Genomic DNA, 12,420 nt, shown 5'->3' with positions numbered 1-12,420 from the left:
TGGAAACTTCGTCCAGACGCATTATGCGTCTCATATAGTTCGTCCCGTCTTTACATTAAACGGATAACATGAGAGACGCATAATTCGTCTGGACGGATTATGCGTCTCTAGTATAAAAACGGCCAATGACATTTCATGCTAGAGCTAATGTAGAGGATATAGCGGAACAAACTTAAGAGAAGCCTGATGCACTGCGGTTAGGCCAAGTGTCAAGTAGGGTGAACTGACCAAGCTATGTTACAAACTGAAAGACATTTGTAAAAACGCAAGTGTGTGTTTATATCAGTGAATGACATTCCAAGATTTTCAAAAGGTCAGAATGGAGACATCTAATTCACTGTGCAGTGACCGTACGTGCAAGGACGTTAACGAGAGAATAGTAGCGGAGTATCGGATAAGAAAGAAACATGTAAAGAAAAAGGAGAAAGAAAGAATAGATCATTGGAAACCGCGGAATGAACTGTGACGATGAAACATTGACCGACGTAAGTCTTTAATGGGATTGGATGGAGTCGTTTGCTGTTGTAATTTTCCCGTGCAGGGTGAAGGCATAATGATTTTGAGGTATAGTTTTATTTGAAATGTTTGTCATTAGTGCCAATCATCACGGCTTATGACTTCAGCCCTCGTTTTGGTTAAATCAGGTAGAGATCCCGGCTTCCTTTTGCGCTCTGAGTTGAATTAATGTAACTGGTATTGTAACTGCGTGCTGTCGAATGTAAAGAACAGGTTGCGAGAATGTATATTAAACTAATTTCCTTACAACTGTTGAATAAAATGAAGCTGTTTTCAATTCATGCAATAGGGTCTCTTTTCTCTATCCATGAGCCTACCGACTCTCGTATATGAATGTAGGTGAAAAAAATGGCCGTCATTCATCTGTCATCCACCTTTTTCCATTATCAACAGCAACTATAGACACCGCGCTGTCAATGTTCTGTCCGTCAAAATCAATTTAACAATCATCGTCATTCCGTTAACCTAAGCAACTAAAACACATATAGCCAGATAAAATATCAAAAGCGACCGATTCTTCATTCTATTGGCTTAAACTCTAGCACCTGGCATTGTGGATCACTTTGTGGATGACGTTTAGATAATATTCTAAACAGGAAAAAGTTATAGGAAACCATATTTGGTTTGTGACGCTAACTTCGAGCTCACTTCAAGTGTGCGACATCTTAGAGTGATAACGATATCGCTTCTGTATCTTACTCCGTTCCATAATCAACATGCTGTAAGGCAGGAACATTTGTTAAACCCGCGCGAAATGAGAACCTGGATTTGGATCATTGACTGGTGTCTTACCATTCTGGCAATAAGTGGAAATGGAGTTGTTATCTTTCTCGTGTTGAGTAAACGACAGCTTCACACCAAAACCAACGCATTTCTCACCTCGCTTGCAGTGGCGGATTTTTCCGTAGGCATATTTGTTGTTCCCCTCTTACACTTTTGCGAAATTACAAAAAGCTACAAGTACATGAATGGTCCTCCGCTACCTATGCTAACTTGGGTTAACTTGATAAGATGGTTATTCGTTTACGCTTCCATAATAAACTTGTGCAGCCTGGTCTTGGATCGCTACATCGCAGTTGTCAAGCCCTTTGCGTACTTACGTTTTATGACTCGTCGTCGTGTCATCTGCATTATTTCCTTGGCTTGGGTCATTGCAATTGTTCCATTGATTTTCCCAACAGCGGCGATAGTTTTTTCCAACCATGTCTTTTTTACAATCTATTCTCTTATTGTTGCCATTTTTTATGAGTTTCTTCCGTGTGTTATGCTAGCATTCTGTCTTTTATCAATGGTGCACGTCGTATTTAAGCATAGAAGAGCCGCACGTACCTTAGCAAGACAGTTACGTTTTAACCATAAAACTTTGATGAAAACTTGCAACAACATGACAACTGTTAAAATAACAGCAATTGTTGCAGGTTTTGCTATTATGTCTTACAGCATATATATACATTGTTCTGTGATAATTTTTCTTAATCCTAAAGCAGACTGTGGTGACTTCGAGTTCAAAATTCCAGTATTAGTTTCCAATTCGGCTTTAAACCCCTTGGCGTACACTTTCTTAAAAAGGGACATAAAGAAAGTTTTCAAGCAACTTGTAAAGTCCACTTTCAAGCGACCAACAAGCAGGCCGGTGAATTTGTAGCACTGAAAAACCGTGGTTGAAAGGCTAGTTAGTAATGATCAGTATAACTTATCGTCCTCGCTGTATCAACAGTTTCGAAAACGGAAAAGAGTCACTGATTGTTAAAATGACGTTTTTTTATGTCGTTGTACCACAGCTCGAATAGAACGTAATCCTAGAGTGGTAAGAAGGCTTCAAAAATGCCTGAGTTTTACTTTGAATGTGAAAGGGGTTTATTTTGGTTGAATGCTTTACATTGTAACCTTAGAAACTCGGTATCTTCAGAAAAGCCGAAGTACGATCTAAAATCTAGTTTGATCCCCCTCGAATGCGTACTTCAGCACATCAAAACACTATAAGGCGATAAGGCATCAAGTAAGTCTCAGTTGACTTGAGTTTCTGTCGCACTTATGGCCTATTTGGACCTACGTATGAACTCACTAATTCTGTCCACAAGAAAACATATGTTCCTGCTGTTCGTCAATTGCTGTGCACTGCGGGTAGTCTGCCACACAGGGCATTTATTTCTTATTCTTTGGCAAACCAAACGATGAATTGCCGACTACCGTTTTGAAACTACCGCCTGCGACAGGAGTTGATATCAGTCATAGGGAGACCGGGACCGCTAAGCCTGACTTGCGACTCAAAGGCTAATTATATTTCTTCTTGTTTTTAATTTCTGATTCTTCTTTTTAAAAGCTTTCAATAGGATTTTGAGAAGGAAGTAAAAGTTCAGCAAACGTAGTTTCATGTCAGTTTTGTGATTGGAACTCGAATTTTAGTTAGTAGAATATCTGTGGAACGATTTCCTAGTTATTGACGGGAGGAAACTTTGGACATACAAGCTTAGAAAAGTGCTGAAGCGAATACCTCGAAAAGCCACACACCCCTTCCTGATTACTTCTTTTAGTTAAATATTTGCTACCCTTCTGGCACTGGAAAGTGAATATCCCGAGAAATAGCGACCCTAAGAAGCTGAGTTCAGTTGGATAGATGAGTGACTGCTCCAACGAGGTCTCTCTCCCCATCTCTCACTCTAGACGACAACAAGGTAAATAAAAGTTACCGTCCCTGCGCTCGTGTTTGTTCCAGCTGATACATGGTAGCAATCGCTCCATACCTTCAATAAACTAGCAATTTTCAAAAAGTCGACTTCACTTCAGAGTGTTTACATGAAAAAGGTTAAGCAACCAGAAAGTATCCTGCATGCGCACTTAAGCATTAGCATCAACCAAAAATACTAAGGGCCTGGTCAGCGCTAACCATGCTTCGAGCAACTCGAGCCAAGTCTTCTCATATCTGAAATATCACTTTCACAAGGGGTGAATAAGTTGAACTTTAAAACATTCCTCAGGCTTACTTGGTTTAGTGCCTTTCAAAAATTTGAACCGCTTTTTCTTGCATGCTAAATAAGGGTACATTATAAGCCACAGCTCACTTCTTTGGGTCAAGAAAATTCCAACATTTTTGTTGCTCAAAGAAACGTTTGCCGGCAGCAGACTCGAGCAGAGAATTTTCTCCGGCTATCCGTTGCCGAGAAAAGACCCTGGTTGTTCTTAGTAATATGAATCAGTTCAAGGTTTCTCTCCCACTAATTCGAAAAGAGCGAATTGGAGCCTGGATTTAAGACTTCACTAACAACTGCCACACCCTAGCTACATTTTCCTCTTCTCGATTAAGAAAATAACACAAACAGCGGTGATAAACATTGTATTCCAACTAGTCAACATACATTTCAGAAGTGACCGTTACGATCTTTGAAAACTACATATATATATATATCGTAACGTAAGAGGTCTGGAACCTAGACTGAGAAAAATGATGTGCAGCAGTACGTGTCTAGACATAATGCGGGCTAATACCTAAAACAGAGCAACAACTTCTCACTACTAATATTGACATTGAGGGAAGGCTTTAGCTCTTGAGCCCTTCTGCTTCGAATCTGAACATCAAGTGAGGTTTTTGGGTGACTAAATGGAACCTGGGAAGCGTATGATGGGTATAACAGCATAGAAACCTTCTGCGTTATTTTGAAAGTTTGGGTACAATTCGGAACGACACAGACGAATGAGACCAGCAAAAAATCTAGATTATGCATTGGTCACCCTTTATATTTTGCATAGTACTAAAAATCTGTCCAATCGCTAAGCTAGTGGAAACTTTCCAGAGGCTAAGCTAAAACACTTAACTTAAAAAAACTGAAAACAGGAGAAAAAGGCTAAGAGAAACTGTTCCAGGCTCTGTTGATCTATCATCAGCACCGCAGTGTTCAGACGAATCGCGAACAGGTGTAGGTAGAAGATATCCAATTCTTCGAAGAAACAACTGTTTTCCTATGAAGGAAATGTATTCCTTGGTAAGAACAAAACAACCAAATCCTCTGGAAGCCATCGACAAAACGTTGAGAATTAAAATCTTTGAACAGTCTTTTAACTTCTCATTTGAAACTGGCGCAAAGAGATACCCTCAAAACCATTTTTAAAAGTGCTGTTTGAAGTCTTGACTTCAAAATCGATAGTTAGAAAGCGGACTTTGTAAGTTCTTTAAACGCTCTCTTTATGTCCCTTTTCAAAAAAGCGTAGGCCAAAGGGTTCAAAGCTGAATTTGAAATTAATATCGGTATTTTGTAATCATCATCCTCGCACTTTTTAGCGGAATAGACCAAATATATCATAGAACAGCGCATTAAAATGCTGTAACACACGAGGGTAAAGCCCACAATAATTGCTGTTGTTTTCACTGTACTGCTGTCCTGACTTTTTAAAAAAACTTCGTGGTTGAAACGTAACTGTTTTGCTAAAGTATTTGCGGCTCTTTTATGGTTAAATACAACTCGCACCATGGATCCAACGCAGAATACCAGCGTAACACAAGGAAGAAACTCGTAGAAAGTGGCAACAATAATCGAATGAATTCTTATAAAGACAGGTTTGGAAAAAACGAGTCCAGCCATTGGGAAAATCAATTGTCCAATTGCAATGACCCAAGCCAAAGAAATAATGCATACGACAGGACGACGAGTCATAAAACTCAAGTATGCAAAAGGAATGACAACCGCGATGAAACGATCCAGCACTACGCTGCACAGGTTCATCATGGAAGCGTAACAGAGTGAGAATCTTGTGAAGATTACTACGAACTGCCAAATAACATTGCCTTTACAGCTTTTTGAAATCTCACAAAAATAGAAGAAGGGAACAGTGGTCGTCCCAATCAAAAAATCTGCCACTGCAAGTGAGACGAGAAATGCATTGGTTTTGGTGCGAAGCTGTCGTTTGCTGAACACGAGAAAGATAATTACTCCATTTCCAGTTATTGTCAGAATGCTAAGACACCAGTTAATGATCCAGATCCAGGTTCTCATCAGTTTCGGCTCACCTCGTCTCCTCTAATAATAATGAATGGGTAATCTGAGAGTTTTTTTTTTTTTTTTTAATCTGAAAGTTGATGCACACCAAATTATCTGTGCTCCTTTATCACAGGAAAACAAAGCACAAGGAGATAAACAGGTGGTTCGTTCAATATTTTTGCTGTCACAATTTAGATGAAAAATGTGTACTTTCCGTTCTACCAACTATAGGTTTCGCGGTAATTACATTCTGGTAGTTCCCAAGAGTAAGAACTAATTCTTACGGTTTCCATTCATTTTCATATTATACTGCAGCAGCGTGGAACTCCTTCAGTTCCAGACTCTATCAGAGGCATGAGAACCATCCAATTTTTTGGACTTTAAGACACAAATTTTCAACGAGACAATTTCGAATGTTTTCTTAACAAAAGAGTTTGTGTGTATGCATCGACGTCACCATGAAAGAAGTGTGTATGGTTAATAAACTTGGTCAACAAATTGCAGTAAAGAATAGACCTTCTGACAGCTTTCACCCGGCAATAGTTCAATAGCCAGGTAAATGGGAAACCGAATCTAGTGCAATTGTAAGAAGAGATGTAAATATCTGGCATTACGGAACAACGAAGTCCGAAGCATTTTGGGTGGTAAATCATAGGAGGACGGTTTTTGGGCTCACGTTGGGTCAATCGTAAATGAAACGCTGAATAAGACCTTGATTTCGAGAAGCAAGGAGTCTAAAAAAGTCCCCTAAACTAGTAGTAGCTATCGCTAAGCGCCAACGAAACAGTCAATATAATATAGTTTACAGATTTGTATCAGAGTTCCAAAACACCCAACAGTAGTTGTAATTTTTTATTCGAAAGTACTGCAACTCAACTTACCTAGTTAACAATAATACAATAATAGAAATTGCACACTTTGTATGTCCAACAACAATGTAGATGTCAAGGTGTTTTGCAATAATATGGAAAGAACTGCTGTAATTTTTGAACGGCCGTAGTTTTAACAGGAATATACAATAACTAAGTTGAATAAAATCAGTGCCATGTAAAAAATCGCCAAAGCGTTTTCAGACTTTTCAGCGTGGAGCATGTAACGGGCCAGTCAAACGCTCTCGCACATGAAAGTTGTTTCACTTGTAGAATTTTTATTTTGAAAGATGCAGCCATGTATTGCAAAACAAATTGATCGTTTAATTTTGTACTTTGCAGACATCATATTTTCTTTGAAAATTAAATTAAATTGTTCACGACTGAGTCACTCAATGCTTACAAAACGAAGAACAAAGTGCTCTACTAGCGGGCCGAAATCCGAAATTGACAACAGCGGCCGATAGGAATACGTACGCCGGTTTAGCTCGGTTGAGCTCGTTCACTCAATATAGCCAGGTGATCTGGTGACGTAATTTGGAGGACTGGGAAGAAGAATTTTAACGCCGTATCCCACAACCGAACGCGGCCTTAGGCGTTGTTTCCAAACTCCCTGCAGTATTTCCATTGCCAAAACTCAACAGATTATTCCGTGTCTATCTTATTTCCTGTTACTGAATGAACATTCAAGTAGACCTGACGAGATCTAACCTCGCCTCTGCTATGTTGAATTCGAAAATAAGGCCGCGCGAGGTTCTTGGATACGGCGTTAAAATTTTTCTCCCAAGTCTTCCGAATTACGTCACCAGATCACCTGGAGAACACGATGGTTACAAAATAAATATTAAAGAACACTCTAAGCAAGTGTACACAACACAATGGTCAGGGAAATGGGAAAAATGTGTTTTCACACTCACCTCCGAGCACAAGATCAGCAATTTTGTCTAATGACATCACACATCAAAACACGCGCTGTCATTGGTCCCTACTAAAATCTCCAGGGAATCTTACATTACACTAACGTAGCCTTACATTACACTTTTCCTACAACGATCGAGAATTTTTCTGCCTGCTGCAATACTTCGCGCGGCATTAAGCTGGCCGCCTGGGAAGCCTCGCGTCTTCACTCGGCTTGTTCGTTGGCAATAATTGTTACTGAAGTAAACTCAAAACTGTTGAAACGGTACGGAAATTATTCATTTACCTTTTTACTGCTGGTATGAAGGCTCAGAAGGTTGTCAATTACCGCGTCACGCCGGGTCTGATAATTGAACCTGATCGAATAAATGCCCTCGATGGAAATTAAAAATGTGGATAAGACAAAAAAACAAAATTTTAATAGATTTTAAGGTAAAAATAACGGGTAATATAAATACGACGTTTCAACGTCGCTTCGGTTGAAAGTTGTAAGTAAAAAGTTAACATATATATGGCGGAAAAGTGGCATTAATATTCACACACTATAGAAATGGTAAAATTGTAAAAAAGAAATAAATCACCTGATAACTGATTATATACAACAGTTAAGGAAAATGTTAAGCCAGGCAAAAACCATTTCAAAAATTAACAACTCAAATTCGGTGCTGCACATTTTACGAACGCTAACTGAAATGTTCAGCGTGACTCAATAAGTGCAAAAGTATTTACATGTAAATAATATGTTTCTTATTGTATTTTATGATACATTTTTAGCATTTCGTTCCTTGTATGTAAGTAGTTATTTCTTTTTTTGCATTCATGATTTTTAATATTAAAGAAATAATACATATTAAGTAACTTTTACATCTCTTCTATATGTGATCCAAAAGATCTAGACAGCAACAGAAACAGACAGTCGTAGAAACAGTGCAACTTTCTTTAATTTACCAAACATGCTTCAACGTTACACCCGTCATCGTCAGAGTTACAAAGTTTGAACTCATCGTTGAATTTAAATAGCGGGGCGCGCAATGTTACGAATTCGTTGCATTGCGTGACAGTGTTATACACTTAAAAGATTGAATAAGGAACAGAAAGGGACTGTAGGGAGAGAGTGAGGTTTATGTGTTTAACCTGTTGATTGAAAATGGGTTTCTTCCATTTAATGTACATGGATTCTTTAAGCCTGACCTGAAATAGTAGCCTGGACTCTGCGTACTATTTAAATTCAACGATGAGTTCTAACTTTGTGGCACTGACGATGGCAGGTGTACCGTCCAAACATGTTTGGTAAATTAAATAATAACCTATATATATATATATATATGAATTTCTTACATACAACTTTCAAACTTGAGAATGACCGAAGCGCGTCCTCATTTTTTACCTTGAAATCTCTTAACAAGCCTCTCTTATTAAGGATTAAAAACACTGAAACAGTAAAAAACGGTAATGTGAATGATGAAACAATCATGGCACACAGAAATAAAAGGCATAAGCTGATACCGTTCATTGACGTTAACGTGTACCGAGCAATAACAAAATCCTCAGGATGTAATATGGTTAGCACAAAATCTTTGGCAAAGGAAGTCAATCATTGTTTCATGCACGTAAAGCACATGTTCATCTGTTCCCTTGCAGCCCTTGCGATGTAAGGGCCTGAAAACGTCCCCTTTTGTCCCAGACACGACAGCTGAACCATAAAATGGCTTCGAGAAGCTCAATTTGTGCAGCAGTCACAGAGGGAGTGAGAAATCCAGGTTCAGGTTCTATCCCTTTTTTCATACTTGTAGGGAACCAGTTAAGTACAGGCAGGTGCCCTGGGTCCCTCGATCCTACCGGTTTGATGACACTAACGCCGGGCGACTTTGTTGCTAACTCTATACTGAGACAGCCTCCAAGTTTTCACTCGATTCTCAAAGTTTCGCAACCGTATTTTGAGAATTCGTTTAAACGTCTATTTTTAAAAAAGGCGTATGCCAAAGAGTTCAACGCCGAGTTTAAAACTAACACGGGTATTTCGAATTCAAAGTCATCTCAATCTTTAGTAGAATCAACGGTTGTAACCGAACCACGTATAAATATGCTGTAAGACAAAAGAAAGCAACTCACAAACGGTGATTGTTATTTTAACTGTGGTCGTGTCGTGACTTTTAAACAAAACTTTGTAGTTGAAACGTAACTGTTTTGCTAAAGAATGCGCAGCGTTGTTATGGTTAAATACAACGCGGAACATGTAGCCAACAAAGAATATCGGCATGACACAGGGAAGACACTCACAAAAGTGGAAAAGGAATCATGGAGATGACGCGACCACAAGTTATAAAGCTCAAGTACGCAAAGGGTTTGACAACTGCAATATAATGATCCAGCACCAAGCTGCACAAGTTCATCACCGACGCGTAGCCAACATGGCGAGAGTCCGTTTCCTAAGGATTCTGGGTAGAATTTGTTTCCAGAACCTTGAGTCCAAAATTCTGGATCCAACATGTTGCATTCGTTGACCACCTCGCTCGATACTTTTCAATAACGGCCAACAATGTTGCATTATGTTGGATCCGTTTAGCCAGGCCTATATGGGTTAATGAAAAGATACTGGAACTGAAATACTCACACACAGAGACACCAGTTTAATTCGACATTTAAAAAACTTGGCCCGATTTTATAATGACTAAAGAAAATTAATGCCCCCATGGAATAAGGATTCCCGGATTTGAGCTGTACGCACGGGCGTACGTCCGTATATGGACGCTACGCCACTGCAATTTTATGTACCGCAGGTTATTATTTGAGCCAGTAGACGGGCGACTGACATCATTCCTCCGGCAATCAATCAGTGCTCAGGGGAAGGCCAGGTTTCTTGTACAATTCTATAAGAGGCATGGACAACGTGTGTTAAGAACTAATTTACAGGTCTGTGTGCTGTTTAAAAACCAAAAGAAAAAATGTTTAAAACATGCAAGCAAAATGATTGCTGGTTCAAGCATAGAAAGAAAATTGATAATATAACCTACTTCAGGTATTCAAGGACGTGCGGCTTCATCTGCAGAATTTTTTGAAACAATCGAGTTGCTTTTGAGATATACCAAGGACTCTCAAAAGGCATTTTCAAGAAAAATTTCTAGTTAGCAAAATTAACAGACCTCTTGTGCATTTTGTTAAAACTCACCAAGATCCGTTTCCAAGGTAACAGAGCAGTAGTAATAATTACTAATTAATTTTAATATCAAATGTTTGCTATTGTTAATTCCTGTTGTTGAACAGTATCAACTCGATTTGTCAAGTAAACAAAACACGTTTAAAAGACAATTTCATGAAGGTGCTCGTGACATTACCTTTGAGCGATTGACTCATACGACGCTATAAAGCGTGACGAACCCGTAAGAACGTTTGCGTGGGAGGCTAACGACGCTACTGTAAGAGGTTAATACTGGGTTGCCGTATGGCAATCCCACTTGGAAAATGGGTAGAATTTCTCCGTTTTATTTTATTTATTTTTTTCCGTTTCGGTAAAAGTCTTGCCTGTCACTCCCCCGGTAAGTGGTGTCTTTGTGCATAGAGCCTTCTGCGCGTATTTTCTTAGGATCGAGAGGGTAGTGGAAATGCGTACATTTCTCTGGTGGACACAGTAGAATCATTAACTTAACCTGTAATGGCGTCGAAAGTCATGTAACGCTAATGGCGTTTTAGTGGATCTTTGAACAAAATATACCCTTATGAAGCTCAAAAATGGCAAATCAATTGGATACTGAACAAGACAGGCGACAACATCGACAACAATCTGTCGCCCGTCGAGCCGTCTTTTACCAAGTGTGCTGTTATGTAGAACATTGAAGATTCGCAGGGCAGCGATAATAGTGAATTCAAAGACTAGACAAGGTGGATTGAATGGAATTTCAAGCGTTAAAATCGCTGAAAAGGTAAGAATATTTTCGTAGCGATGCGATTGCGTGTCTTTACCACATGTTCCTTTGATCCCACATTAATGTGTTTTCCGTCAAAATATTCGCTTGTTTTCGCTTTCGCTCGAACATATCTACCTTTATTACATGTCCAGTGAATAGTTTTATCCTCTGGGATGAATTTTCAGTCAAAAAATCGGTTATTTGGGCGGTCAGTGTAAAACGCAGACTGCAGACTGCAGACCGGGGATAAAATGCAGACTGAGGGTAAAATAAATATTAATAATAAAAAAACGAGTCATAAGGATAAAATAAAGATTGTTTGAAAGACAATCCTGTTTTACATCTGTCAACAACTCACATTATTATGACTGCAGGTCGCTGCACCTTTTGGGGATGCGATCGTACGCGTTGAAATCATCTGTGCTTTGTTTTTGCGCTTCGATCGAAAAACCAACAATTATTACTTCGAATACCTGAATAATCTCGGTTGTCTTTTTTCGGTGCAACGAAATGTACAAAGAACTTCATGTATTCCGAGCAATTAGGACGCGGGGATTTCATTGGTTAAGCTATGCGTGATAACCCCTAGGGAGAGGTTATAATTGAAAATTACATCTTCCAGATGCAAAACAAACGAGCTTGTGAACTAAAGGATAAACATAACGTACACGAAAGCGAATGAAAGGATCCTAATAAGAAATTTTTACACCTCCGTCATACTGGCTTAAGCCGACTGAATTGAAACTTTAAATGGTTGCAAAATCCACGTTATCTCTGTCTTTGTTAATTGGTACTGTAGCCATTGCGTGTCAAAATAAATTGAGTTATAGGGTAATTACTCGATTACTTTGTTCAGTGCAGCAAAATGGACAGTTGAATTACGGGGTGGTGACTTCTTTGCCTAAAAGCAACTCACTTAACGAAACTGTCCTTTTTCCAACAACAACAAGGATTCAAACAGCTTCAATTCTTACAGAGTTCGATAAAAATCCGGATTTAAAACATGCGGTGGGGCAACCAAAGCGATGGGAGCTGTGTTGGGGTTTCAGTGTGAAAGTACAAACGGCTACTAACACTCTTATAACTCTTTTTTCATTATTATTTTATTAACCCGCAGTCTGCAGTCTGCAGTCTGCATTTTACCCTCAGTCTGCATTTTATCGCTGGTCTGCAGTCTGCAGTCTGCGTTTTACACTGACCGGTTGAGGGTGGTTTTTGGCAACAGAGGTTAATTATTCG

At 39.1% G+C, this 12,420-nt stretch overlaps 2 protein-coding genes across 2 annotated transcripts; one reads left to right on the top strand and one right to left on the bottom strand.

The window, feature by feature from the left end:
• The first annotated feature begins 1,196 nt into the window (after positions 1-1,196).
• LOC138041431 (D(3) dopamine receptor-like) lies at positions 1,197-2,883 on the top strand. The gene has a single exon (XM_068887192.1). It carries the CDS (start codon positions 1,271-1,273, stop codon positions 2,159-2,161), a length of 891 nt encoding a protein of 296 aa, XP_068743293.1. The 5' UTR covers positions 1,197-1,270; the 3' UTR covers positions 2,162-2,883.
• A 1,166-nt stretch (positions 2,884-4,049) lies between these two features.
• On the bottom strand, positions 4,050-7,180 carry LOC138041430 (histamine H2 receptor-like). The gene has a single exon (XM_068887191.1). It carries the CDS (start codon positions 5,502-5,504, stop codon positions 4,659-4,661), a length of 846 nt encoding a protein of 281 aa, XP_068743292.1. The 5' UTR covers positions 5,505-7,180; the 3' UTR covers positions 4,050-4,658.
• Positions 7,181-12,420: the final 5,240 nt, after the last annotated feature.

Source organism: Montipora capricornis, chromosome 3 (genome assembly GCF_036669925.1).
Source record: "Montipora capricornis isolate CH-2021 chromosome 3, ASM3666992v2, whole genome shotgun sequence".
Taxonomy (NCBI): Eukaryota; Metazoa; Cnidaria; class Anthozoa; order Scleractinia; family Acroporidae; genus Montipora; species Montipora capricornis.
The sequence above is the reverse complement of the archived record's forward strand: the minus strand, read 5'-3'. Positions and strand labels throughout refer to the sequence as shown.